The sequence below is a fragment of the Haemaphysalis longicornis genome, unplaced genomic scaffold, assembly GCF_048455015.1.
Source record: "Haemaphysalis longicornis isolate Haplotype H1 unplaced genomic scaffold, Haemaphysalis longicornis Haplotype H1 scaffold_4, whole genome shotgun sequence".
NCBI classification, from domain to species: domain Eukaryota; kingdom Metazoa; phylum Arthropoda; class Arachnida; order Ixodida; family Ixodidae; genus Haemaphysalis; species Haemaphysalis longicornis.
The window spans coordinates 16,387,502-16,413,617 of NW_027526361.1; the positions used below are offsets into that span (position 1 = coordinate 16,387,502).

The 26,116-nt window shown below is 47.7% G+C and overlaps 2 protein-coding genes and 1 long non-coding RNA gene across 4 annotated transcripts in view; 2 read left to right on the top strand and 1 right to left on the bottom strand.

Annotated features, from left to right (window-relative positions):
* Positions 1-21,835, top strand: LOC144178312 (protein KTI12 homolog). Its single transcript, XM_077706065.1, has 9 exons — positions 1-19; positions 3,672-3,870; positions 13,935-13,986; positions 14,050-14,102; positions 15,970-16,025; positions 17,264-17,343; positions 17,409-17,574; positions 19,789-19,868; positions 21,697-21,835. The coding sequence occupies exons 2-9, from the start codon at positions 3,729-3,731 to the stop codon at positions 21,833-21,835; spliced, it is 768 nt and encodes a 255-aa protein (XP_077562191.1). The 5' UTR covers positions 1-19; positions 3,672-3,728.
* On the top strand, positions 238-3,261 carry LOC144178308 (uncharacterized). The gene is made up of 2 exons (XR_013323993.1): positions 238-366; positions 1,865-3,261. It is a non-coding gene; the product is annotated as an uncharacterized LOC144178308 (long non-coding RNA).
* Positions 21,832-26,116, bottom strand: part of Prp3 (pre-mRNA processing factor 3) — a 12,281-nt gene continuing 7,996 nt past the window's right edge. Inside the window, exons 7-9 of one of the 2 annotated variants that reach the window (XM_077706062.1) lie at positions 25,781-25,974; positions 25,015-25,058; positions 21,832-21,981 (exon numbers count right to left, since the gene is read on the bottom strand). In XM_077706062.1, coding sequence (XP_077562188.1) covers positions 21,832-21,981; positions 25,015-25,058; positions 25,781-25,974 — 388 coding nt within the window. Of the gene's footprint in view, positions 21,982-22,739; positions 23,133-25,014; positions 25,059-25,780; positions 25,975-26,116 lie in introns of those variants that run through there. The other variant, XM_077706061.1, reaches the window with a different exon arrangement.

Consider the following 26,116-nt stretch of genomic DNA (forward strand, 5'->3'; position numbering starts at 1 on the left):
CCTGGGCTTCACGTTCCAAGTTCCAACATAGAGAAATAAAAAAATTAGAAGAGTGGACACACGGGCTTATCGCGGCCGAGTGGCGTGACTCGCGCGCCGTCCGGTAGTCGGCGCAAGTGGTAAAAAACTATATATTTAAAATTAAGCTAACACACAATATTATACTTTTAAAATTTTGTTACACATTAGACTACACATTTTTATTTGTGTAATAAGTTGAATGGCTGTCAATGTAAATTTTTGTGGCTTCTTTGCGCCAAGCCTGGCCAAGCCGCCAAGCCGCAAGCGCAAGCCGCCATTTGGCTCTTTCGGCAGCGTTTGCACGTGCGTTTCTGCAGCCTCGTGCTAACCTCTCCTGAACGAAAGGTGAGACTTTCTTTTTTAAAGTGCTGGTGTGGCGTATCATATTTACGTTTCCTTGTACTGCAAACGCTGCGAGCACTGCGTAACCTCAGGGAATCAGGCATAGCTAGTGCTGCGTCTTTAAGATAAGCGCTTTGGAAACGCCCCGGAAAGGCGTAAGACACCATTTTTTAGCTGGACGTAATGGTATTTTAGGCTGGTTGTGCCGTTTTATCTAGCGCTGAGGGATGCCAGCGGTACGCGCCCGTCGTCGCACGTAGCGTTTACGTGCCGCAAACGACGGCTGTGAGTTGCGGAAGTGGCCGGCCGGCCGGCGGTCCGTAGGCGAAGCAGGCGTTGTGCGCTGTCGCTGCACTGAATTACGTGAGCCGCAGGCTGCGTTGTATTATACTAGCTAGCCATTGCTAGCTTGGCCAACTGTTACTGCTATTATGGCCGTGATGCGCTGCAAAGCCGTCCGGGCTAACGTACACGGCGAAGTAGCCGTATCTGCATTAATTTGACTTATCTGGGCATAACCAGCAGCCCTACACTCATCGTAAGTTTTACACATGGGTGCATACCAAGCTGCCTGCGTACAAAGCGAAACCACTCGCCGACGCAGATAACGCGCGCTCGTCGCTTCGCTTTGGCGCGCCAGGTACGGTAAAAACGCGTCTTTCGTCGGCAGATAACAGCTTTGCTCGAGGCGGGGTGAGTGCGCAGTGCATTGAAACCTTCAAATTTGGTCTTCGTTCTACATCGTATATCAATTCCGGTATCGCAGGCATTGCATACAACTGTTCCACACTTGCCGTTTTTTCAAGCGTTTGCTCTCTTTTCTCTGGTCATATTTTGGCTAGTTTCATTAAACACGTATTGCGCAGATTGCACCTATTCAGTCGGAACTGTGTGTTTCTTGTCATATCTTTTTAAGGCATGGCCTTTGGCGGTCAGTAGTACTCAGTACGACGCTCACTACTGCTTGCCATGGTGCCCACACAGCGCCCAAATATACTTTCGCCAGGTGCCCGTTCTCGGGATGCGTTTCTTTCGCGAGCCCGTGGGGCAACAGGTTTGTTTAACGTTCAGCTCGCTCTCGCTCTTCGTCCTGATTTTACAAAAAAAGACAAAGGGATTCAGGCTATGTGAGCAGCGTTATCATTCTTGTTAACCCAAACAATAGGTGAATTGCATTAAAAATGTGCCTAACCAGTGTTGCGGTAATTACAAAGACCCATATTTTAAGTGTTGCTAATAGCTTTACCGCATGATTGCTGAATAGAATAAGAGAACTTGTGTTTTAAATAGGTGGCATTTAATCCGGAGCCCTCCACTACGGCGCGCCTCATCGCCTGCGTTGCGTCGGCGCGTTAAACCCCACAATCAATCAATCAATTAAATAGGTGGCATGCACTGGAGGCAATACTTGAATACTAGTTGCAGTGAAATTTACAGACTATTCGCATATTATCTGTCATTGCAAGCAGTTTGTGTACTATATCACCTATCACCTGTGCAGGTCTACAGGTGCCCTCAAGACAGAGCCAACCAGCCAGCTGCATTCGTCATACCAAACATGGTGCAAGCACTTCATGAATCGTGCCCTCACAGGACTCACAAAAGTGGCCGTGCCAACTGTTCTCCCAGAGTTATTCAGTTGTATTGATGGCTGCCTGCAATGCTTCTTGCTACCTTATTGATGCTTCTGATGGATACCGCAACTGTATTCCATCTATTTAACCTTGCCATTAGCACCTAAAATCTAACGCAAGTCTCGGCACTCAATAAGGCGTGACCACTGAAAAGACTATCGTTGACTCAAGGAACAAACGGTTTTTTATCACTGATATGCCTCATATCATTAAAACCACTAACAACAGCGTATAGTCTCCAAACTCCACTCGCAAGTTATTGTTGCTGCTAGTTGTAATATTGTGAAAACAGTACATTCACAAAAACCCTTTTACATTATGAAGACTGCCAGGGTAAGAGGTCATGCTAAATGTCGTTTGTCACCATACGTGCTGCCTGTTGTCGGACTGGCCTAGATGAAGAGAACCACGTTGGGACCTACGTTGTCAAATGCTTATGGGATTCTGTAATGTGCCACCATTGTCTCATACACGAGAAGCATATACTGCTTCCCTGTTTCTTATATTAGACTGTTCGTATTGACAGCGGAAGGCATGAATTTGTGTGCCTTAATTGAGCCTGGAACCTGTCGGTTGACTACGTGCACGTACCTAAAATATCCTTGCCTGGCCCTTTGCCTTTACTGGGAAGGCAACGCTTTCGGAAGGTAACCCGGCTTCTTGGGAAAATGCACCCTTGCAAGGAACCAATAGGAAGTTGATTTTTTTCCTCTTAACCTTTTGCGTGTGCACCTCCACATAAATGGGATTTCTGTTCAATTACTGCTACTGATTTGAAGTTGCCCCGAGGAAATAGATCTCATTAGCGTTCATCAAATAAGCGAGGCCATCAAAGCCAAAGTTTTTCCCTTCTTTCACATCCTAATTGGAGAAATTGCCAGACTAAGAAAATTATCTGCGGAGATAGTGGTTGTAAACAGTTGCAAGTATCCCAGTGTCTAGATTATGTTATGGTTGATATTTTAGTATGACTGCAACAGCGCACAGCGTCTGAGGGTGTCGTAGATACAAGTAAATCTGTGGATGGCTGCGTTTCTGGGTTTTCTGCATTTTCAATTACCGTGGAGAAAAAATCCTTTGTGTGGTTGTGATACCTTTACTTGTGCATTTTTTTTTCATTCCTGGAAACGTATTTTCCTCTCACTACTGTGTATTGTCTCTGTTGTGTATTACTCACTGTTTATTATTATATGTGTGTTGCAAAGAATGATGACAATTTGAACTTGTTCCGTTTAGTGCCATGCAATAAATATTTCTTCATTTATGGTGTGTCTCTTTTATGTGGCTCGGCAACATGTGAACACGCGACAGAATTCTTAACCAAGTGTGAGTGGTACTGTAAATTGCAATTTCACATTTTCAGAAAAAAGGGTTTTTTTTTTTGTAAAAGCATACGGGCACTAAGCCTGAGAATGATATATTCAAATAAACGCTAATTATTGCATGAAAGCGTCCGAATACCGTACCGATGCCCGTCGCTGTGAGCAGCGCTTTCCAGTCCTTCAAACTACCCGCCAAAATCGGTTTCCGCGAAACCGAAACCGAAAGTGAACGTACGAAAGTATGGTTAGTAGTTTGGCTCTCCGTCCGCTCGGTGCGCTACACTACAGTACAGTCATTCGGCCGCAGGGCTCTATGGGAGTGTCCACTCTTACCAGTATTTCTTTCTCTATGGTTCCAACTCCAACTTCTTGCCGGTCGTGTTCCGTTCGCTCGTTTACCTTTGACGTGATGCCACTCGTAGTTATGTGTGGATTTCCTTGTAGTGGCAAGTCAACACGGACACTGCAATTGAAGGAACATCTGAAGAAATTATGGCCTGTTGAAGTGGTTGCTGACGAAGACGGCCTCGCGCGGAACAACGTGTACACAGGTACGAATTGTTGAACCTTGCAGACGCTCAATGAGTCGCCTTGGGAGTATTGGGGCGAAACTGTGTGCTTCGCTAGACAATGACAGCTACAGGGTCAAAGACGTATTAACTTTATGGTCGAGGCGGTAATGAGTACGCGCCTTTCGGCAAGAGAACGGGGGAAAAAAAACCTGATCCAGGTGGTACCTTAATTGCTGAGCTATAACTTGAAAGTTTCAGTTCAAATAACAAAAACAGAGGCACTGAAAACGCGCAGGCACTGTGCAAGTGACGTTATTTACACCAAAGACTCATCGGTCTCAACAACTTTTCAAAGCACAGGAACAGGCGTGCAGTCATTTTTCTAACACAGGCATCTACGCAGCACCAGCTGCTGTGCCGCCGTCGCTACGACAGAAGCCTTTCAAAATCGCGGTAATCAACCGCGAATCGGTTGATTACCGGTGGCGCATAACGCATACGATTGAAACATGCAAAAAGAGCCTGTGTAGCAAGCGTGTTAAAGGGACACCCAGGTGTGAAACCATACTGGCCTGGAACGGTAAATTACAGCGTTGTGAACACAAGCAGCAGCAGTTTATTTATTTATTTATTTATTCAGTTACCCTCAAGGCCCGAGGGCATTACAGAGGGGAGTGGGTACATACATACATGTACAGCATACAAATCAAAATACAACAACAGAAAAATTGCAATCAAGTAACATCGCTTGCTACAGGGTTGAACTAAGGCTAAGTACAAATGAAATTAGTGACAGCAACTTTAAATAAAGCAGCATCTTTGATACCAACAATATCATGAGGAAGATGATTCCAACATACAGAAGTTTTTGGCACAAATGACTCCTGAAAACACTTGGTGCGCGCTGACGGAAGTCCTACTTTATGGCGATGATCAATGCGAGTGGAAACGTAAGTTGGTTGGGCGAATAATCTATTTCTGAGTAATGAATTGGTGAAGTAAATTTTATGAAATTGACACAGCCGAAACACTTTCCTGCGAAGAGACAGTAGGGGTAATGCTAGTGTGATTTTCATTGATGTGACGCTCGAGGTGCGATGGTAATTCGAAAGGATGAAACGCGCTGCCCGATTCTGCACTCGTTCTAATTCGTAGATAAGAGAGTCATGACCAGGGTCCCAAACAGATGCCGCATATTCTAATTTGCTACGTACCAATACTTTATAAAGTAAGAGTTTCAAGGAAACGGGTGCCTGATTAAAATTTCTTCTAAGGTAGCCCAACGTGCTATTAGCTTTAGCTGCAATATATTCAATGTGTGTCTTCCAAGATAATGTAGAAGTTATGTATATACCCAGATACTTATACGAAGTTACTGCTTCGAGAAGAACATTATTAATTTGATACGCCCAGATACTAGTGCTGTGACGGTTAACGTGCATGTACTTGCATTTCTTAACGTTTAACGTCATGCCCCAAGTCTCACACCATTTCTGCACCCGATCCATATCTGCCTGCAATTCTAGAGCATCTGAATGACCCTTAATTGCCCGATAAATTACGCAGTCATCTGCGAAAAGACTGACTGAAGAAGTAATGTTTAGAGGCAAATCATTTATATAGACCAGAAAGAGCAATGGTCCCAACACAGAGCCCTGTGGGACCCCAGAGCCAACCGGGACCCTGGGCGAGTCAAAGTTATTAACAGTTACAAATTGTGAACGGTTACTGAGAAAAGCAATCACCCACGCGAGGACGTTATCATCTATATTGAGGCTCCGTAATTTTAAAATGAGTAAATCATGAGGTACTTTATCAAACGCTTTTGAGAAATCTAAAAAGATACAGTCAATGGGTGTGCCGTTGTCAAGAATAGAATGCAAATCGTGAATAAAACATAATAGTTGCGTTTCACAGGAAAAGTTTTTACGAAATCCATGCTGCGAATCAGTAAAAAAAGAATTGCCCTCTAAAAATTTTACAAGCTGCGAATAAATTACGTGTTCCATTATTTTGCATGGTATCGAAGTGATTGATACTGGTCTATAATTTTCCGGACAAAGTTTATCACCTGACTTAAAGAATGGAATAATTCTTCCCACACTCCAATCATCCGGAAGACAGCCTGCTTCCAGAGATTGCTCAAATATTTTTGTTAAGATTATGGAGCTGTAGACTTTAGTGTTTATTAGAAACTTGGAAGTAATGTTGTCGATTCCGGAAGAAGACGAGACTTTAAGGTTTTCTATTATTTTTTGTACGCCTGCTGTGTCGAAACGAATTGCTTCCATCGGGAGATAACCACTAGCTTGATAAACAGGATTTGATCCTTTGCTGAGGAAACCCGACACTGCCGCCGCGAAGGTGTCACAGAGAATAACAGCGCAGTCATCTTTATGGGTTAACCCGTCCGAAGTTTTAAGTGTTATTTCGCGAGTATCTTTTTTATTCACCACCCTCCAAAATTTTCTCGGGTTGTTGGCTAACATATTGGGGAGTGTGTTATTAAAATAGGTTTCCCTTGCTGCTTTTGTGGCCCTCCTGTATTCCCCATTAGCAACGTAGTAAGAATCCCATCTGGCCTGCGAGTTAGAAACTTTAGCGGACCGAAACAGCCTTTTTTTCTTATTAGCCAACCTTTTCAAAGATTGGCTATACCAGGGAGCATGCTTATTGGTGGTGACTAGCCTCAGGGGAACAAACGTTTCAGTCAGGTATGTTACTTTTTCTTTGAACAAATTCCAGTTCGAATTAACGGAACGAGCTTCGAATTCATCAAGATAGCTGTCCAGAAATAAACAAAGTTCTCTATTGATGGCATCAAAATCGGCAGCAGCGTAATCTCTAATGCGCTTAGTATAATTGTCATGATGAGGAACACAAACATTCATAGTGAAATGGAGCAAACAATGATCACTTATTTGAGGCAAACAAAGTGGAGACATGAACAGGTCAGGCACGTTGGTTAACACTAGATCTAAAATGCTCGAAGTAGTAGGTGTAATGCGGGTTGGTTGGGTAACAATTTGCGTAAAGTTGAAATCAGAACAAAAGGCCAAAAAATTAGAACTGTCAGTAGAAAACGGACTTAACTGTGGTACATCACTGGACCAAAATATATTTGGGTAGTTAAAATCTCCGGCTAAAAGGACTGGTACATTAGGAAAACGTTCCATAACTATGTTAACAGCATCGTGAAGACTATTTACAAAGCCCGGATCACAGTACGGTGGACGATAGCAGATACCCAAAATAATCTTTTTATAACTTGTGCAAATTTCAACAAATACGATCTCTAAATTGGTTACAACAGGCACAAAAGACGAAGAAATATTATCCGCAACCGCGACAAGTACACCACCGCCGCATCTTTCACCTCTATCACGACGATACACATTGAAACGCTTTGTAGAGTCAAACAATTCACTGCTGTTAATTTTTGAAGTAAGCCACGTTTCTGTTAACAACACAACGTCAGCGTCACATGTGTCGACCGCCGCATTTAGTTCATCGCGTTTCGATACGACACTCCTTATGTTCGTGAAAAGAAAAGAAAGCGAATTTTTCGGGCACCGCCCCCCACCCCTCACGTGTCGCTACTGCGGTGAGTTTGCAACTGATAGCGATACTCTGGAAACTGAGTGTTCATCTGAAAGCTGCTGATTAACGAATTCCCCAGAGGCACCGCCAAGTTCGTACACACTGTCGTCAGAAAAATTGTAACCGTAACGTTTATCACCTATGAGCAACTTATTATACCGAAGCTTGAAGGAAACGTCCCTTTGTTTGGCAAATTCTACAAGCTTCTTTCGCGCCTGCCGTGTTTGAAGGGAATAATCCTCGCTTACAGTGATGCCATTCTCTTTGAATTTTCCGCTGAGCGATAGTAATTCCTGCTTTAACTTAAAAGATGCGAACTTCGCAATAACAGGCCTATTTTGGTTGAGCCTGTACGTTCCTAACCTGTGTACTCGCTCAAATGCTTCGCTCGGCACTGGTGACTTAAAAACGGTAGTGATCTCTTTAACCAATTTTTCTTCAGTTTGGTTCCATTTCTCCTGGGGACAGTCTGTCAAACCGTAAAACAAGAGGTTACTGCGTCTCATTCTATCCTCAAGCTGAGAATGTTCATCGTGTAACCTAGCGTTTTCTCTGCTCAGATGGTCGGTTAGCTGCCTCAGCTGCAAAAGTTCATCCCCGACCTCGGCATTGTCACACGCTTTTGCTTCGACAGCGGCGAGCCTACGGTCGATGTCGTTAACTTTGCGCTCGATTGCTTCCTGGTTATTTTTAATTTCATTCACGCTAGATATTAACTTCACTTGGTCCTGTTCCATTTTTTCGGTTCGAGAGTTCACGCTCTGCAAAAGAGCAAACATGTCACTAAATTTTGGCTCATGAGCCCTATTGGATGCGTCCGACTCTGGAACCTTTTTATTGGGCCCTGGGTTTTCTTCGACGTCGCCAGCTAGCAAGACAAGCATAGCTATAACATCGACACATTCACTTAACAGTGACAACAAGACTCCCGGGCGTGGGAACAGCATCAAGCATGCATTGTTTGACTTCTTTGCATATAAAGAAGTATTGTTACTAACCTGTGTGAACAAGCGAGCAAAGTTACGGTGCCGCATTTCTGCGCTGTTCCCACGCCCACTGAAGAGGCCAGGTTGGTGCCATCCGTTTTTATCCTGGGCTCGCCATGACGTCACAACCGATGAAGTGGCCGCCTGGCTCGGGAAGATGTTGCAGGGGTGTTGCCGGCACAATCCTGGACTGGCCGAAAACTGGTCGCTATCAGGTAGAAGCACTGGCCGCGGCTCATGCCCAGCAGTCGGTGATAGCCACGCGCAGAAGTGAAGAAGTGAAACAACCTGTGTGAACAAGCGAGCAAAGTTCCGGTGCCGCATTTCTGCGCTGTTCCCACGCCCACTGAAGAGGCCAGGTTGGTGCCATCCGTTTTTATCCTGGGCTTGCCATGACGTCACAACCGATGAAGTGGCCGCCTGGCTCGGGAAGATGTTGCAGGGGTGTTGCCGGCACAATCCTGGACTGGCCGAAAACTGGTCGCTATCAGGTAGAAGCACTGGCCGCGGCTCATGCCCAGCAGTCGGTGATAGCCACGCGCAGAAGTGAAGAAGTGAAGCAACCTGTGTGAACAAGCGAGCAAAGTTACGGTGCCGCATTTCTGCGCTGTTCCCACGCCCACTGAAGAGGCCAGGTTGGTGCCATCCGTTTTTATCCTGGGCTCGCCATGACGTCACAACCGATGAAGTGGCCGCCTGGCTCGGGAAGATGTTGCAGGGGTGTTGCCGGCACAATCCTGGACTGGCCGAAAACTGGTCGCTATCAGGTAGAAGCACTGGCCGCGGCTCATGCCCAGCAGTCGGTGATAGCCACGCGCAGAAGTGAAGAAGTGAAGCAACCTGTGTGAACAAGCGAGCAAAGTTCCGGTGCCGCATTTCTGCGCTGTTCCCACGCCCACTGAAGAGGCCAGGTTGGGGCCATCCGTTTTTATCCTGGGCTCGCCATGACGTCACAACCGATGAAGTGGCCGCCTGGCTCGGGAAGATGTTGCAGGGGTGTTGCCGGCACAATCCTGGACTGGCCGAAAACTGGTCGCTATCAGGTAGAAGCACTGGCCGCGGCTCATGCCCAGCAGTCGGTGATAGCCACGCGCAGAAGTGAAGAAGTGAAGCAACCTGTGTGAACAAGCGAGCAAAGTTCCGGTGCCGCATTTCTGCGCTGTTCCCACGCCCACTGAAGAGGCCAGGTTGGGGCCATCCGTTTTTATCCTGGGCTCGCCATGACGTCACAACCGATGAAGTGGCCGCCTGGCTCGGGAAGATGTTGCAGGGGTGTTGCCGGCACAATCCTGGACTGGCCGAAAACTGGTCGCTATCAGGTAGAAGCACTGGCCGCGGCTCATGCCCAGCAGTCGGTGATAGCCACGCGCAGAAGTGAAGAAGTGAAGCAACCTGTGTGAACAAGCGAGCAAAGTTACGGTGCCGCATTTCTGCGCTGTTCCCACGCCCACTGAAGAGGCCAGGTTGGTGCCATCCGTTTTTATCCTGGGCTCGCCATGACGTCACAACCGATGAAGTGGCCGCCTGGCTCGGGAAGATGTTGCAGGGGTGTTGCCGGCACAATCCTGGACTGGCCGAAAACTGGTCGCTATCAGGTAGAAGCACTGGCCGCGGCTCATGCCCAGCAGTCGGTGATAGCCACGCGCAGAAGTGAAGAAGTGAAGCAACCTGTGTGAACAAGCGAGCAAAGTTACGGTGCCGCATTTCTGCGCTGTTCCCACGCCCACTGAAGAGGCCAGGTTGGTGCCATCCGTTTTTATCCTGGGCTCGCCATGACGTCACAACCGATGAAGTGGCCGCCTGGCTCGGGAAGATGTTGCAGGGGTGTTGCCGGCACAATCCTGGACTGGCCGAAAACTGGTCGCTATCAGGTAGAAGCACTGGCCGCGGCTCATGCCCAGCAGTCGGTGATAGCCACGCGCAGAAGTGAAGAAGTGAAGCAACCTGTGTGAACAAGCGAGCAAAGTTACGGTGCCGCATTTCTGCGCTGTTCCCACGCCCACTGAAGAGGCCAGGTTGGTGCCATCCGTTTTTATCCTGGGCTCGCCATGACGTCACAACCGATGAAGTGGCCGCCTGGCTCGGGAAGATGTTGCAGGGGTGTTGCCGGCACAATCCTGGACTGGCCGAAAACTGGTCGCTATCAGGTAGAAGCACTGGCCGCGGCTCATGCCCAGCAGTCGGTGATAGCCACGCGCAGAAGTGAAGAAGTGAAGCAACCTGTGTGAACAAGCGAGCAAAGTTACGGTGCCGCATTTCTGCGCTGTTCCCACGCCCATTCTTATTAGCGCGGAAAATGCAAAAAGTTTGAAAACTGGTATCGCCACCCTATACATTTTATCGCACTACAATTTGTGACATCACAAATGGTGAATCGTGTAGCGGGATTGGTGGAGCTTGTCGAAGCATTTGTAGCGACACCATCATTATCATCTTCTCCAGAATCATCATCAGTTTCATGCAGCTCGTCCATGGGACACACTCAGCACCCGGTCTGGAGAGGCACCCCGTTCTACACCGCTCGCCTTATCACAGCCAGCGTGCAGCCGTAACAAACGTGGGTTCGGCCACTCTAACCTCATCGGCCGCCTGCAATTTCGTGACCCGGACAAGCGGCTTCGCCAGGGCATCGCACTGCTGCTTCCCCAGCCACAACGTGGATGACGGCAGGAGAAAACCCCCGCCCTCCCGGACATTCCCTTGCTGATTCTGTTTGGCTCAATCCCAAACCATGCAGCATGTTTTGTCATCCTGGAGAACCATTTTTATGGAAATGACATCTGGTCCAAGGAAATCAGGTACCTCGTGACATTACAGAAGCTACCTGCTGACCTCATTGAGCAGATCCAGCTGCCGGCCCCAGGCCCTAGTGCAAATGACGGCCTACAAGACCTCGTTCTCAACCACTATGGTGTTAAAACCCTGCCGACGACAGTGGCAACAGAACCGACTGCCATTACCACCACCATTCCTTCTCCATTGCCGCCTTCGGTCCCTGTGCCGGAACCATCACAAGGTGACGGGGCTGCTGTACTCAGTGGACGTCCAGTGCTCCAGGAAATGCGAATCACAGCTACGACTTTCAGCTCAGTGGAGTCGACCTTCTTCGTGGAGTCGACAGTAGATCATGACGCAGCACCACAGGCTGTCGCATCTGCTGCACAGACCCACGCAAGCGTGGACTCCCCTGCTTCTCCTAGCTGGGAACCTGCACCGCTTCGCTGCAAAGCACGGTGAGACGGGACTTCTTGACGAGTTCACCCGCATGCAGGAGCTCTCTTTGTTGTATCAGGTGGAACAGCTGCCACCAGACTCCGGCCGTTTGAAGACTTTGAGCACTCTCAACGTCCATACGTCTACTCTCCACGAAGACACCATGGCTCCAATTTCTCAACCGATGCAAGGATTGCGAGATGCCAGTCCTGCGCGTCAAATACATGAGCCATCTCTACCCCTGTTTCACACATTGCAGCAGTCCCTTACCGACGGCCTACCAAAAAATATCAAGCCTACCAAGAAGCGTCGCGGAAAGAGACATCCAGTGATTTCATTCCGTGCTGATGCCCATCAAAAACTTACCACCAGACCCCGCCCAGTACCCTGCTCTAGGCCAGTGTTAGTTAGGAGCTGCAAAAGGAACTCAGCTGTCAGGCCACGAGCAAGACAGCCGAAACTTGCAAGCGCGACAAGAATCCGACACCACTGCAGTTTGAGCGCTGCTCATCGCTGGCACCCTCTGCACTCTGTCTTTCACTGCAGGTGCGAGCATTGCGCTGAGAGCAACACAGCCACAAAGCTGCTTCCAACTCACGCCCGAGCAGGCACTTCCAGCATCCATGCGCTGCGCCATGCCGCATCTTGTTGCACTCATTCAGTGTCGGCCTGCTAGCCATTCTGAGTTTTTCTTCCGTCATGCCACTTAGACGCGCGTCTTCTGCCACACTCCCAGCTTTGACCGTTGGAGGCTTCCCCACATCCCGGACACTACCTCACTGCAAACCTGGAGTGCACCATTTGAGCAACCCCTGCCGTTTACGGCCATGGGCTGCCCACGGGACTCTTCTTGACTACGGAAAAACACTGTATATAGCTGTGAACTTTTCCCAAGTGCTGCACCCTCCGCTTTAACCTACTGTACCGCACAGGACTGCGACTTCATTTTGCCTGGCGCACTTTGCATCAGCTTACTTCTTTTCCTTTATCATACTGCACGCCAGGGGTTAGCTCTCTAGCGACACCATCATCATCAGTTTCAAGCAGCTCGTCCATGGAACACACTTGGCACCCAATCTGGAGAGGCACCCCGTTCTACGCCGCTCGCCTCATCATTGCCAGGGCACAGCCAGCACGCGACCGTAACAAACGTCGGTTCGGCCACACTAACCTCGTCGGCCGCCTACACACTCTTCTGGAACAAACGCCGATGAAGGGACACGCAAGTGCAAAATGCATGGGGGAACGTTTACTGGTCATGCTTTTTTTAAAAGACACATAGCTCAGCTAGCCACTGTTGTAAAATATGCCTCAGCCAAGGTGGTAGGCTTTGTCTTATTTTCAGTTCCGTTTCGCCTTGTGAACAAGCGCAGTCAAAAGATGCATGCCTGTGGGTGAACGCGACAGTCCACTGTACCTACTCATCACTAGCGCATGTATAGATGAAACAGCCAGTGGCGAAAAGCAGATATTAGAGAAATCAACTTGACACGAGACTTCCGCCAACTTTGATTAATGGCGCATGCACTTTCAACACATACCCCCTGGCATTTCTAAGAAAGCTCTGCTGGCGCCACCATGCCTCACCAATAAGGAGGGGGGGGCTTGGTAGCTATTTTGCTGCACATTGCCACTCCAACATGGAGTTAAAAAGACCTCACCAACATGGAGTTAAAAGACCTTTTATGGTTGGCTGAGACTAAAGTGAAAGCCGATGAGCTATGAAATGCAAGGTCTGTTGGTTATAACAAAAGGTTGTGCAGCCTTTAGTGTTCCTTTAACAATGTGAGAACCCCATGCCAAATTAATATACGTGGCATTCAAAACAACCTGAGGATATCATGTTACAAACTTAGCGTCCAGATGCATAACCAAGATGGTTTTGTTTATACTCCACCACTTATGCAGTTGATGTGATGCATGGTAAAAATCACCACGATTAACAGCCATTCGAGTGGCATGTGGTAATTCAAAGTTATTTTTCAAGTAAAAAAAAAATTCCGCCATCTCCACGAAGTGAATGATGATGAGAGGGGCGAAGCTAAAATGCTTATCGGTAAAACCGTGAAACATTCGCCCACACATCATTTAAAAACTCGACACGTCAAGCTTTCCACCGCTCCGTTGACAAGCCCGTCGACGACGTCGATGTTTGTGGTGATTATGTAGGGCTTGTCTGGGACGATGAGAATCTCCCTGGGTAAGTTGGCGAATTCGGTGTGTGACATTTTAGTCACACGAATGTATGTCGAGAGTGGGAATTGGGCATGGCACCAGTTTTTAAGGAAAGTACTGTGGTTGCAGATGCGGGCCTGGAGAAGCAACTTCGGGACCGTCTCAAGTCAGATGTGGCACGGTATGTTTGGAGAACTGGGTGACTGGCGGTCTGCACAGGTGACTTACTGACTGCTCTGCGCAGGTTGCTTTCGAGGGACGTGCTGGTGATCCTCGACGCTTTAAATTACATCAAGGGTAAAAAACGTTTCCTGCAATTACCCTGAAACTGTATGCTGTATAAGCTTTTACTCTTAACCAGTAACAGGGCCATGTACTGCCAAGGACAGAAGTCCTAGAGCTCATTTCAGTGTCCGAAGCTGCATTTAGACACAAGCTGAGGTATTGCACCCAACAGGTACTTTGGCAGGAGTGCTTGTTGACTTTTCGCTCATTCTCGACACACATGGCTGCTATACAGACCGTTCCATTGCTGGCTGATAAGTTGCCTCTGAAAGAATGATCCTTGCAGCTACAAACGTGCTCCTAATGGCTTGGTGTGAATAGAATCATCAACAGAGTGGATAAACAGCATTTTCTCAAAAAACAATCCAGAGAGACACTTAACACTCCTTTCTTATGTGTGATAGGTGACAGCCTGGTATGTCTATTCTACCGGCACAACTACATCCATGTGAATCAGTCATGAGCTTCTGACGGCTCTCTTTGCCACTAGCTGATTCCCCTAAGTGGGTATACGGGAGAATTGTGGGTGAATATGCCATCGCTGCCAAATGGGCACGCGTGAATTGGCCGTAAGCTTCTGACAACAGCTGTCTTCATCACTGGCCACTCCCCTGAGCGGATATGAAGTCCAGTATTCAGTCCTTACGGTAGGTAATCCTTAACGTTGATGTGCCAAGCAACGTCACACTCATTCTACGTCAAGCTGCAGCCACCAGTTGACAGTGTTAGACCTCAAAACATAACGTTAGGCCTAACATTTGCAGCTGCTTGATGCATCACAGGCAGTGGGGGCGTCAGGCTGGCACCTGCCTACTCACATTTGCAGCCAGTGTATACCTATGCTTGCTCCCACATGACATGTTGCAGCCAATGGGGATTCGGCGCATACCCACAATCACAGCGGATGGCATGAGAATTATGGGTGGGTGTTTTTACGTCTCGCCCAATGAGAATTTTGGTACCACCTCAAACACGCTGCTAAAGTCGACACTGGATTGTCTTAAAACAGGCCTTTTGCAGCTGTAGCACTAAAAAACAAATAGTGCAACCTGTCCCGATTTTACGAACTTGAAGAAATGTGGGATTAAATGTTGAGTGTGTAAAATCCTGCGTTTGAAAACATGGCCATACTGAAATAAAAAATGCTTATCACATGTCTAAGTTAAACTAAAATATGATATCCGTGGCTTAATTGTAGTTCTTGCCTTTTTCTATTGCTGCAGTCACACAATTGCTGCGCACCCATTTAGGGTTGCCACCTTTCCCCAAAGAAAAAAACCGGCAATTCAGATTGGGGAAGGGGGAGAAGGTTGAATTTGTATTGAAAAAAAGACGCCACGTTTTTTTATTGACATGGAATGCCATTTCTTGTAGCTTTTCCCTACAGAGAAAGCAACGTAACGTTTGCACTGAAGGTGATTGAGGTTTTGGCTATTGCTCTGAATGTGCTGCACTGAAGAGTAACCGCACTTGCTGATCGCGCCGGCAGCATTTCGTTGTGCTGTTCCTCCCTTGGTCCCCTTCCATCTCGGGAATCGCACTCTGCTGCGCATTTCCTCTGCTCTCGTTTCTTTGCACAGCTTGTCGACACATATTGGTTGTTGTAGTACATGTGTTTACGCTTACAAAAGGCCAAAAATAAATAACCGCGACACGATAGCCAAAAAACCGGCCAATGTTGGCCGGTTTTAGGTACAAACCAGCAACCTGCCCGCTGTCTAAAAAAAAAGTCAGGTGGCAACCCTACACACATTACAGAGTTCAGATGCCATAGTCAGCGAAAAGTTCGTATTTGGTGTCAGCTAGGTTCACCAGCACTCTAGGTCTGCTGGTGTCTGTGATGCCCAAAGTGTTTACGGTTTGAAACCCCTGTTTGCAGGTTTCCGCTATGAGCTGTACTGCCTGACCCGAGAAGCCCGGACGACACACTGTGTGGTAAGCTGAGGTGGGCAACTGCCTTTGTCTTAAATGATTTTTTCCCACTTTCTTCATCCTCATCGTAAGAGTTTTCATCACCTTTGCCTTGCACCTACTGAGGTGTAATACACTGACCATTGCAAGTATTCTAGAGCGATAGCATTTACATCTATATCAAAGGTACTCTATCATGCGGAATTGCAACATTAGAGCATAATAAAGGCATTGAGGACCAGTTATTTAACTCCCACGGAATTTAAAGAGTGCAAAAGGGGGCAGTGAAACATGGCAAAACCTTCCTCCCCCCCCCCCTTTTTCCCCCTGGCTGTGTGAAGAAAAATTTGCGGCTTTTTTTTCTCTTTTTTTTTTTCTGAAAGCCTGATTTAAAGGGCCACTGCAGTGAAAATTTTGACCTCATGAAAACCTTATTTCCCTAAAGTCTGACTAAAAAGACAGCAAGGTACGAAATATGACTCCTGAAATACAGTGGAATCTCGTTTACCGTACCCGCATAAGCCGTAGCTTCATTTTATATGTAGTTAAGTTGAATCCCCGACTCGGTTTCCCTTTAACCTAATGCATTCGGATAAATTGTAGTGCCGGTTAGTACGTACTTTCTTCGCGTCACTGTCAGGTACGGTTTAACGAGGTTTCCCTCTATGTGCATGCACAGTGCAAGCAACCAGCTAAAATCTGCTATTTCGAAACTGAAATTGAGAGAGCCACTACAGCCAGGCAGAGATGATGTTGAGGATGGCAAGTGAGCAGTCGGCCGACTGGCCGCTCGGTAGAAAGCACGTGCACAGACTTTGCGCATGTGTTCCGGGGGAAGTTGAGGAAGGCTTGATGTTGGGCCAGTTGGTATTGGTACATACTCGAGGAGAGGGTGCTTTCAACGTGCAGGGGACAAACACAGAACAGAATCGCTTGTTTCACTTGTTCTGTATGTTGAATCTGTTCCGTGTTTATCCTCTGTACGTTAAAAGTGCTTTTGTTTTATGTAGTATGTTGCAGAAGTGCACCAGCAGGAATGTCCCTTCCGCTTCATCCTGTTTGGGCAATCTGCCAGCACATGCAGCGACATCTGATACGGAGCTATTTTAAATGCTTCCAGCTAATTAATTGGGCATTTTGTGTGTCTACCAGTCATGTCTCAATAGATTTGGTGGTGGCCACTGGAAGTTCAAAATGAATGCGGTGAAATTGCACTGCATTTGGCCCACGCTTGACGAGGTCTTGAACGCACGTGCGTGCAGGTTCACCCGCTGGTGCCCCAGGAGATGTGCGAGCAGTGGAACGCGCAGCGACCGGAAGCGGAGCAGTACACCCCCGAGGTGTGGGCAAGGCCCGGGCACGGTCGGCCAAGCGGGACTGACCGGCACACTGCTTTCCTCCTCCCAGGCTGGCGGCCCTGGGCCAGCGCTTTGAGGCCCCCGATGAGTCCAACCGGTGGGACCGGCCGCTGGTCCAGCTGCACTGGGACGCAGACGAGACGACAGCTACCGAGCTGGTGGAAGGGGCCCTGACCGGTCGCCGGCCGCCTCTGCCCCACCGGGCCACACAGGCCGTGAGCACTGCCGCCGTGCCTCCCAACGTTGCATGCTGAGGGGCCAGTAATAGTACAGTGGCTAGAATAGGAAAGTGTGGTTACCATGAGTGAAACTTAAGCGCAAAACTTTTCACAGGAACGAGAAAGGGAAGTTAGCGGCATGCAGCGCCTATGAGGTGCTTTGAAGCCGCTGACAGGGATCCGCGAGGGGGCGCGCGCGATCGTTTACACGTCGCCTGCTGAGGTGGGCGCGGATCGTCTGCAATACGATTGCCGCTTTGACCAGAGAGAAGCACCACTTGCTTCCTGTGCCTTAGCAAGTTTATGGGTGCATTAGTGCCCCAAAAGTAGGTCCACAGTTTTGTGCCGGGCTGCTCTATGGTGTACAAGTCTTGCAATAAGAAATTGTCGTTGTTTGGCGTTCCGAAGGACGTGCGTCTGTATTGGCGCAGTGGCGACGAGCAATACCACGTACTGAGAAGCGGCTCAAGGAAAACACCGCTATGTGCGAGCTACACTTCGACGTAAGATACATCTCCCGGCACATTGAACATACTGTGAACGGAAAAGTTGTCTCAATCTACATAGGCATGCCTCGGTTGCGCCCGGAAAATCTGCCCACGCAATTTCCAAGTCCTCCGAAGTACCAGCTGAAACAACTTCCCCGAGCAGGAAGTGTCAAGCGAGAAGCGCACCTGCGGCCCCAACCAGCAATAAGAAGCTAAGGATGGTGACTCCCCTGTGAGTGCAGAGTTTGAAGAACCCCATGCTTCTTTTCAGTCAAAAGACCGTATACCTTCGGCAACATGGGGGAAACCACACGCTGATCGAGTGTTTCCCCCTTCACTGTGGCTTACAGCGTGTGTTGCACTGCGCAGGATAAAGCCAAAGCCCGTACACGTACCCTTCCAGACATGGGAAGCATTTTCGCAGCATCTGACATACTGAAGAAGTCTGCCACTCTCCCCGTCCATGACTACCAAATTCGTGTTGGTCCTCTTCGTTTTGGCCTTGTCGTGAAAGGAAGAAGCTCACAAAGCTCAATTTCCTCACGTAACAGCAGAATCGAAGGTCAGGTCGAAAACGCTTTTCCTAAGACAATTCGAGAAAAAAATGCTTGAATTTGTTCACGCACAAAACAAAGAACTATAGCAGCGAAAGGCAAGGCCCATTGAGCAAAGGAAGTTGATGGCTTTGAGACTTTGTAATTTTGAACGAATCATGAGAAATTAACCAAAAGTGAGCAGTTTTTGTCTGTCTCTAACGTGCACGTCGAAAATAAAATGCGTGTTTATTAGTTACCAGTCCACAATTCTCTGATGTGCGTTTCATAAGCGTCAGAGCCAGCCGGCTATATTCGGCTGTCAAAGCGCGTCCAGTCGGTTGTAAACTGCGATGATAGTAGTTCTTAAAAAATACGACATTCACTGCATCTCAATTTGCGCTAGCACATAGAATAGCTCTCAAAGAGGCCTTCTCGATGTGGTGCTGCACGCGAATACATTCGTACTCCATAATCCGTCGCAGCGAACATGTAAGCATGTGACAGCGCCACCTGGAATTTCCTCCAACAGCATCACGCGACAGTGGGCACGGTCATCACACTTTCCTATTCTAGCCACTGTAGTAATAGTTATGGGTGTTGGAGTGGCAATATTTTAACAGAATTGAGTATGAATTATTTGGGGGGGAAAAACTGGTTCGCCTCCATCAGAAATACACGAGCTCTTCATTGGTGCGGAATTGGGGCCTGTGACGTCACGAGTGTTCCTCTAAGCTGGATTATCCCCTCTGCCCCACATTACAGTTCAGTCTACTATGTGGGGCAATGTAGTAATCTGGCCATGCTCAATGTTACCTTAGTAAAGTCAAGCAGGCAATACTAGGTAACAGAGCGGCATTGCTTTATACATTCATTGAATTTTGCGTGCATTTTTTGCATGGCTTACAAGTTATGTGGTGGCTGCGTATATGTGATAGTAGTGGTATCTGGGTAGTGATATAGTAACTTTCCATAATCTCGATGTTGCATACTTCTGCGCAAAAAGTTTCAGAAATAATTTTTATAAACTCCATTATCTCTTCATACTCAGCGTTTCTGTATATGTCACGTGTGCAGCCAGTTCCATCTAACGCTGAGTACGTTGCAGTGTACCAGTGATTCTAGTACATAGCTCAGTTTGTGCGCGATCGTGATAACTCGCTGCTCCTTGTGGCTGTAACATTATGCAGGCCCCCCTGGCTGCCGACCTGTATGAACGAGACCAGCTGACGAGGGGCCTGGTCCAGAAACTGCTGCAGTCGGCCGATCCCATATCCTTGATTTGTGGTTCAAGAGCTCTGCTCCATTCAGTAACTGTTCACTCACTGAGTGCCCAAAGTTGGTGGCATTGTCCAGGGGGCATACTATTTGGGTTTGGAAAGGCAAGGAGTCACGGATCGAAAGAAGCCAAGGATCCACTGCATTTTGTCAGAGAACTAGCCCATCTTGAGCATGACTGCTGCGTATTTTCATGAAATTGCAGGAATTCAGAGAATTATCTACTAATGTGTGGCATTCTTATGTTGCTTGTCTAAAGTGAGAGTTCTTTACAGCCAAATATTTTGGTTTTTCTAAATTCTGTCCGACCAATTATTTCTGTTTACGCTATTAAAGCAATAGCAGGTGGAACTTCCGCCAAGTCTGCATTTTTTTGGAAATGCAGGAAGTTACACGACTTGCCACATTTCACCAATTTTTTCTATTTTTATTATTTTTTGGCTTTTCAAAATTCTGCTTGACCAATCATTCTATTATAACGATTACAGGTAGAACTCCCACCAAATCTGAAAATTTGTGAAAATGGAGGGCGTTACACGGCTCTGGCTGTGGGAGTACTCGCCAAAGAATGCTCGCATTAAAAATCAAAGCTTCTTCATCTAACGACAAAGAAGGTTGGAACATAAAGCTTTCTTCCTCCACGGAGTCGAATCAAAGTCCAATCTCGTTAGGGATTCGTTCATTGTTGTCCAAGTTTCGATTGTGATGATGATGGTGCCCTTGAAGTGTCTGGCACGTAACCACTCGGGGGGTATGCAGTGCTGATTGTGCACCTGCACTTCATGTGCCTTTGTTGAAACCCATTCCGTAGGTTCTTTTTCCTGCAGTGCGTTTTTGTCGTAACGATTTAGATTTTGGACTTTGACTTTGAAGACATTGGCCTTCAACCAGAGAGAGCTTCGCATTTCAACCATCTTTTACTTCATCGTCAGCAAAAGTTGACTTTCCTGCGGGGTTGCCATCATTGAGGCAAAGAGAGCTTCGCCGTAAAATCTGAACTGCCTCGACCGTGTTGGTATAGCACAATCAGAGAGACGGCTTCATAATACGAGGGACCCATGTTCGATTTCTACCATGGAAGCGTTTTTTTTCCCCTCTTTTTTTCTCGAGGCAGTTGTGTAAAGTTGGCTTTCCTGTAGTACGTTTTGCCACATGCCGGACACCTTAAAAGCACAACTATTTCAATGGAGAATGCCGCAGTAACAAAGGTGACTGATGATTTTGTCGTAATCTCTGCCAGGAAATGCTACTGATATAGTTTCTTGCTAAATGCACTAGAGTGGAAACTGATGCTGCATCAGTGTGTCACCATGGAAATTATGGGCAGAGTACAGATTTCTATTTGCTTTGTAATTAGCTTGGCTTGTGAAGTTATAGAAAATGGGAGCATGCGTGAAGCACAGCAGTATCGACGGTAAAAATGTTAACAGAGGTAGGAAATAAAAATACACTGTACCAATCAAAAAGTGCAATAATGTGCACTTTCTTGTGAACATTGATTTTCCATGATTCTGACGGGAAAAGCCACCTGTTACAAAATACATTTAAGTTTTGCAATTACCTGAGAAGATGGATTTGAATTGTCTTATTACTGTGTACCTGTGACAAAACGTCTTTACTATAGTCTACCACACCAACACTGTTTGGCTGGCAATACGAACTGCGCAATGGTTAGCTAGGAGAGGTGGTGTTTAGTTGGAGATTACATTCTGAGTAGGAGTTTCGTAACTGGCTTATGTGGAGTAACTCTGCCACACCTTGAGGAATGCATGCGGTTGTGCACATGCAAGACCCGTTTATTGTCCTTCACTTTCACCCCACTCGCTTCCCCCGGCGGGCCAGCTTCATCGGCTTCGGCGCCAGTTCCTGGCCTGGAGTGGAACGCGGCCCTTGTCCGAGCTCCCGCAACTCTTTGAACAGTACGTGCGCACAGGCGGCCAAGAAGAGGAACAGCCCTAGGCGTCGGCTAGCTCCAGCAGCGTGCTGCTGTACGCCAGGTCCCAGTAGTGCTCCACGCCGTGCTTGCGGAAGTGCTCGCGGGCCAGGGACTCTGTCGGGCACACCTTGAACTTGATCTCGCCAAAGCTGCGCGACTTGACTGTGCCCTGCGTCACACGACAGTAAACACCCTTCCTGTTCAAACTGGCAAGCTGTGGTCGTGTGTCCTTGTCCACCTATGGCCGGAACACTCGTTTACGGGTTCTGTGCATTTCCAAACTCCAAAAAGAGTGGAATAACGGATGGTTTCCTGCTTGCATAAGTAAGTGGTATTTCAGCTGCGTAACAAACCCTAATTTAGTGCATCCCATTAAAACATACATCTCTGCTCCAGTGGACATTTATATGCAGTACAATGCTGCATAATGCATAAATTGTACTTTATTTTAACATAGCAAAATGAAAAGCTGCACAAAAAGGCGGGTTGAGCAGAGACCACCACGGCAATAGGAAAGGTGCAAAGCAAGCACAGTGGATCCCTGATAATGCCTTCCTCCAGTTATGCGACAACCTGCTGCTTATGCAGATAATTGTAGTTTTATATATGAGTACATGCAGTCTGTCTCATGTGATGGCTTGTGTGCAACTAGGAATACCCAGAGCAACTGAGATAAAAACTGAGTTCATTCCCTATTTTCATGCTGCTTCACCTTGTCGACTTCTTTCCCACCTCTCGTTTCACGTTTCTAATCCAATGACACATGCACTCCCCCTCTCTCCCTATTGTGCTGACCTACCTTTCATTTCTTTCCTGCCGTTGACAACTAATTTCTGCTATGTCTACACACTTTCGTTCCTTTATGTCTACACTGCCGAGTCCCATCGTTAATGTTTTTCTTTTTCCCTGCTTTTCCGTTTTTCACCATCTTATATCGGCGTTCACGGTGCCTCTCTGTTCCCCCTCATTGGCTCAGCTCAGCTCACCTCTTGGGACTTCACCAGCAGCACTTGCCTGCGCTTGTTTTCTTTGTTAGCTATTGGTGAACAGCACAAAGTTGGTTTTTATTTTTTCACGCTGAGCACAATGTCACGAGAGCTGATACATAGTGATGAGATAAAATTAAAGAGGCAAAACAAAAATGATGAGTTACAAAAGCCAGCATTGCCCAGTCATGCAGCTGCCAGTCACCGCTTCTGCTTCCTCTAGTAACACACGTGCGCTTCCCTTCTTCTGCATGACTCGCTTGCAGCCTTGGCCGTTGCACCTTGCTCGGACACTTCCCAAGTTTATCCCGCATGCGCTTGGGTAGCAGGTGGGCTATAGCGTTGAACAAAACATGCGAGACCTTTTTGAGTGAAGCTGTGTATGGCTACCCTGGTGAATTTTCTGGGTCTGTGTGTGGACACCGTCATGTCAATGAAGAAAAAGTGAAAGCATCTAATAGGTTTTTGTTCAGGGCATGGGGGGTAGAGAGGGGGTGGGGGAAAGAGTAAGGGCACATGCCATCAGAAAATGACTGGGTTCACTGCGTTCTCTCCTCGCAGAAACAAGCTATCCTTCGACAAACTTCAGCCTCACTCCGCACTCTGTGCGTTTGCACTGAGCAGCATCTGTGGTGCTTCGCACATGCTTTAGTTGGTGCAGTCCAGGCGAATTGATGGACGCACAATCAGCTGTAGCAGCTTCCCACTGCTGCCAGCCTGTTTCCACTACTGTCGTATATATATACAGTGGAGCCCCGACTATACGTCCCCCGGTTTTACGATGACCCATTCCTTACAATGAATGACCACGGTCCCGGCAAACTCCGTATAGAAACAATGCATTAAAGACCGATTATATAAAGCTCGGGTGCATGTTGTTCGCTTCATACGACGTTAGATGCTGGCAGGGATAAACCGGCGTTTTTCTCACCTTTGACGCTGCCTCGTCCCGACCTTTGTTTCTAAACCCCCATTTGACACTGCTTGATGTGCAAAGGTAAACAGTCTGTGGCGGGCCCGACCACTCGCTGAATGCACTCAAGCAAGCGGGCGGGTACTGGCGGGCGGGAGCTTAACCTTTGAAGGCCCCACGCAGCAGCAGAGCACCAACGCATCAACTGCGAGAAGTCAAAGTCCAGGTGGCCAGTGGACTGCCAATTGGAAGCTCCCATCAAGCCAGCGGATGTGAAAACACATATGCAATACCCCACAGCGATTGTTGCTTCGTTCCTTTGTTTCCCGCCTTTTGTTCTATCGCCGCCTCGTACTATCGTCCGTTTCGCTTCCCCTTCCGTCGCCACTAGGGTGCAGTTTCTCCCTCTTACCTTCTCCCCTCTCAATTTCTCGGCCGCATCAGCCTTCCCAGCTTATCTCGCGCGGTGCACGGCTCGCAAGCAAGCGCAGACACTGTGTGTGTGTGGGGAAAGGTGTTAGAAACTTGGGATTTCAAACAGGGGTTCACAAATTACGCGAGAATGCACGAAATATAGTAAACTAAACAAGTTCCTAGCCCACTTGTTGCTTGAGACCGTCTACTAGGACGGCATTTACCCGTACCCTGATCATACGACACCGTGGTCATACGACGGTTTCGCATGGTCCCTTGAAAGTCGTATTATCGGGGTTCCACTGTGCATAATTTCGTCATTTTAGAACCTTTCCTGCAGTTCTAAGCACCTCGGTTCATTGTAAAAATAAATGATACAGTCCAGCCTGCATATAACGAACACATCAGGAAACGAAAATCAATTCGTTTCCAAATTTTTTTTTTTTTGCTAATAAAGAAGTTTTCTCTCTCTCTCTCTCTCAATTCGGTATATCCGTTTTTCGCTATATCTGGACATAAAATCTATGTATACAAATGGTAACGGGAAACGATGTGTTTGTTATAGCCGGGATTTGGTTAAAACTGGATTCGCTATAAGTGGGCTACGCACAATATCGCACTGCCAGCTTTCCAGAACTATAGTGTTAAACTACGTGAAACTTTGAATCAACAAAGCAGCACAGTTATAGACTGTGTTCCTTTGAATAAGTCATCACTCTATGCTTTGTATGAACGTGCACTGTGAACATGGCCAGCCAAGACTTTTAGTTAGCAAGCTTCAATACCTGTTCACCTTGTACATTTGCGACTGCTCATTTTAGGGAATGGCCAACAATGTTCCCCAAGGCGCACAAGAATGAATGTGATGGCTTCACATGCAGACACTTACCTCCCAGACGAGCTGGCACTGGTTCTTCTCCGTTTTGTCACCCTCTGGAACGAGAAAACAAATAACCACAGCTGCCTTCAGGCAGTGGCCCAGCCAGAGCTACTGGTAACTTCTCGGCCATAGCAAACAGCTTCGCTGGCACTTCCTTGTGGCACGTTGCATCTGAGTGGTTCAAGAAACTCTTCTTCTACTCGGGCCTGCGGGTACCATGTTACATTGTCCCAATCGTTTCTATCCACGTGGTTACTTTTGAATGGCTGACTGCACGGGGCCTCTGCCTGCGGACAGGAGCGATGGTTCTTCCGATACCAATTCGATTACGAGCCGAGCTCAGAATCGCATTCTGAGAGTTTCTCATCCGAGGAAGGGGTGCGAGTTCCACAGCGTCAGATTCTGATGCTGAAATGGTGGGGTCGTTGTCCTGGAAGCATGCACGGCAAACTGAATTCTCGAATAAAGGCGATTTCTCACCCACGCTCTTTCCTTTCGACGTGCTATGTTCCGGACGCTATCATAGTCAAATAATTAACTATGCTTCTTTGCTGATATTCCTGAAACCAAGCCGACACTGGGGTGTGCCACGGCCAGAAACGCCCGACAGTGAAAAAGTAAAGATGGCTACTGCAGACACCAGGAACCAAGTTATGCCGCCAGTATCCTCTTCTGGCACAAGGCACTCTTCTGGTTCAGTCCAATATGGCTAACGAGATGTGCACGCACCAAGCACACGCGTGGAACAGCAGCAGTGTAGCACCACTATACATACCTCCGGGGACCGTGTCCTCTGCCCACTTGATGCGCGACAGCATGAGGCGGCGGTACTTGCTCTGCTGGCGCGGTCCCCCCTCTACCACAACGAGGTTCACGTTGCGATACAGGACCACACAGCCCGTCAGGAACAGCTGCTTGGCGTTCATCTCCACCTTGAACTTCTTGGCCGGGTTGGTCAGGCTCAGCACCCTGGGCACACATGCAGAGGTTGGCAGTGTCTAAAGTTGTCACAGCGAGAGATGAGTCGCGTTCACACAAGGTGGGTGAAACGACCGGGATGCCAATGTTGATAGTACGTTTGTAATCCAGAAGTAGAGACTTGCATCTCGCA

Excerpts from the sequence above, each read along its gene's own strand:
- LOC144178312 (XM_077706065.1), top strand. The coding sequence starts at position 3,729 with ATGCCACTCGTAGTTATGTGTGGATTTCCTTGTAGTGGCAAGTCAACA. Across the intron at positions 14,103-15,969 it reads CGCTTTAAATTACATCAAGG|GTTTCCGCTATGAGCTGTAC; the intron begins GTAAAAAACGTT and ends CCCTGTTTGCAG. Across the intron at positions 19,869-21,696 it reads CTGCTGCAGTCGGCCGATCC|CTCGCTTCCCCCGGCGGGCC; the intron begins CATATCCTTGAT and ends ACTTTCACCCCA.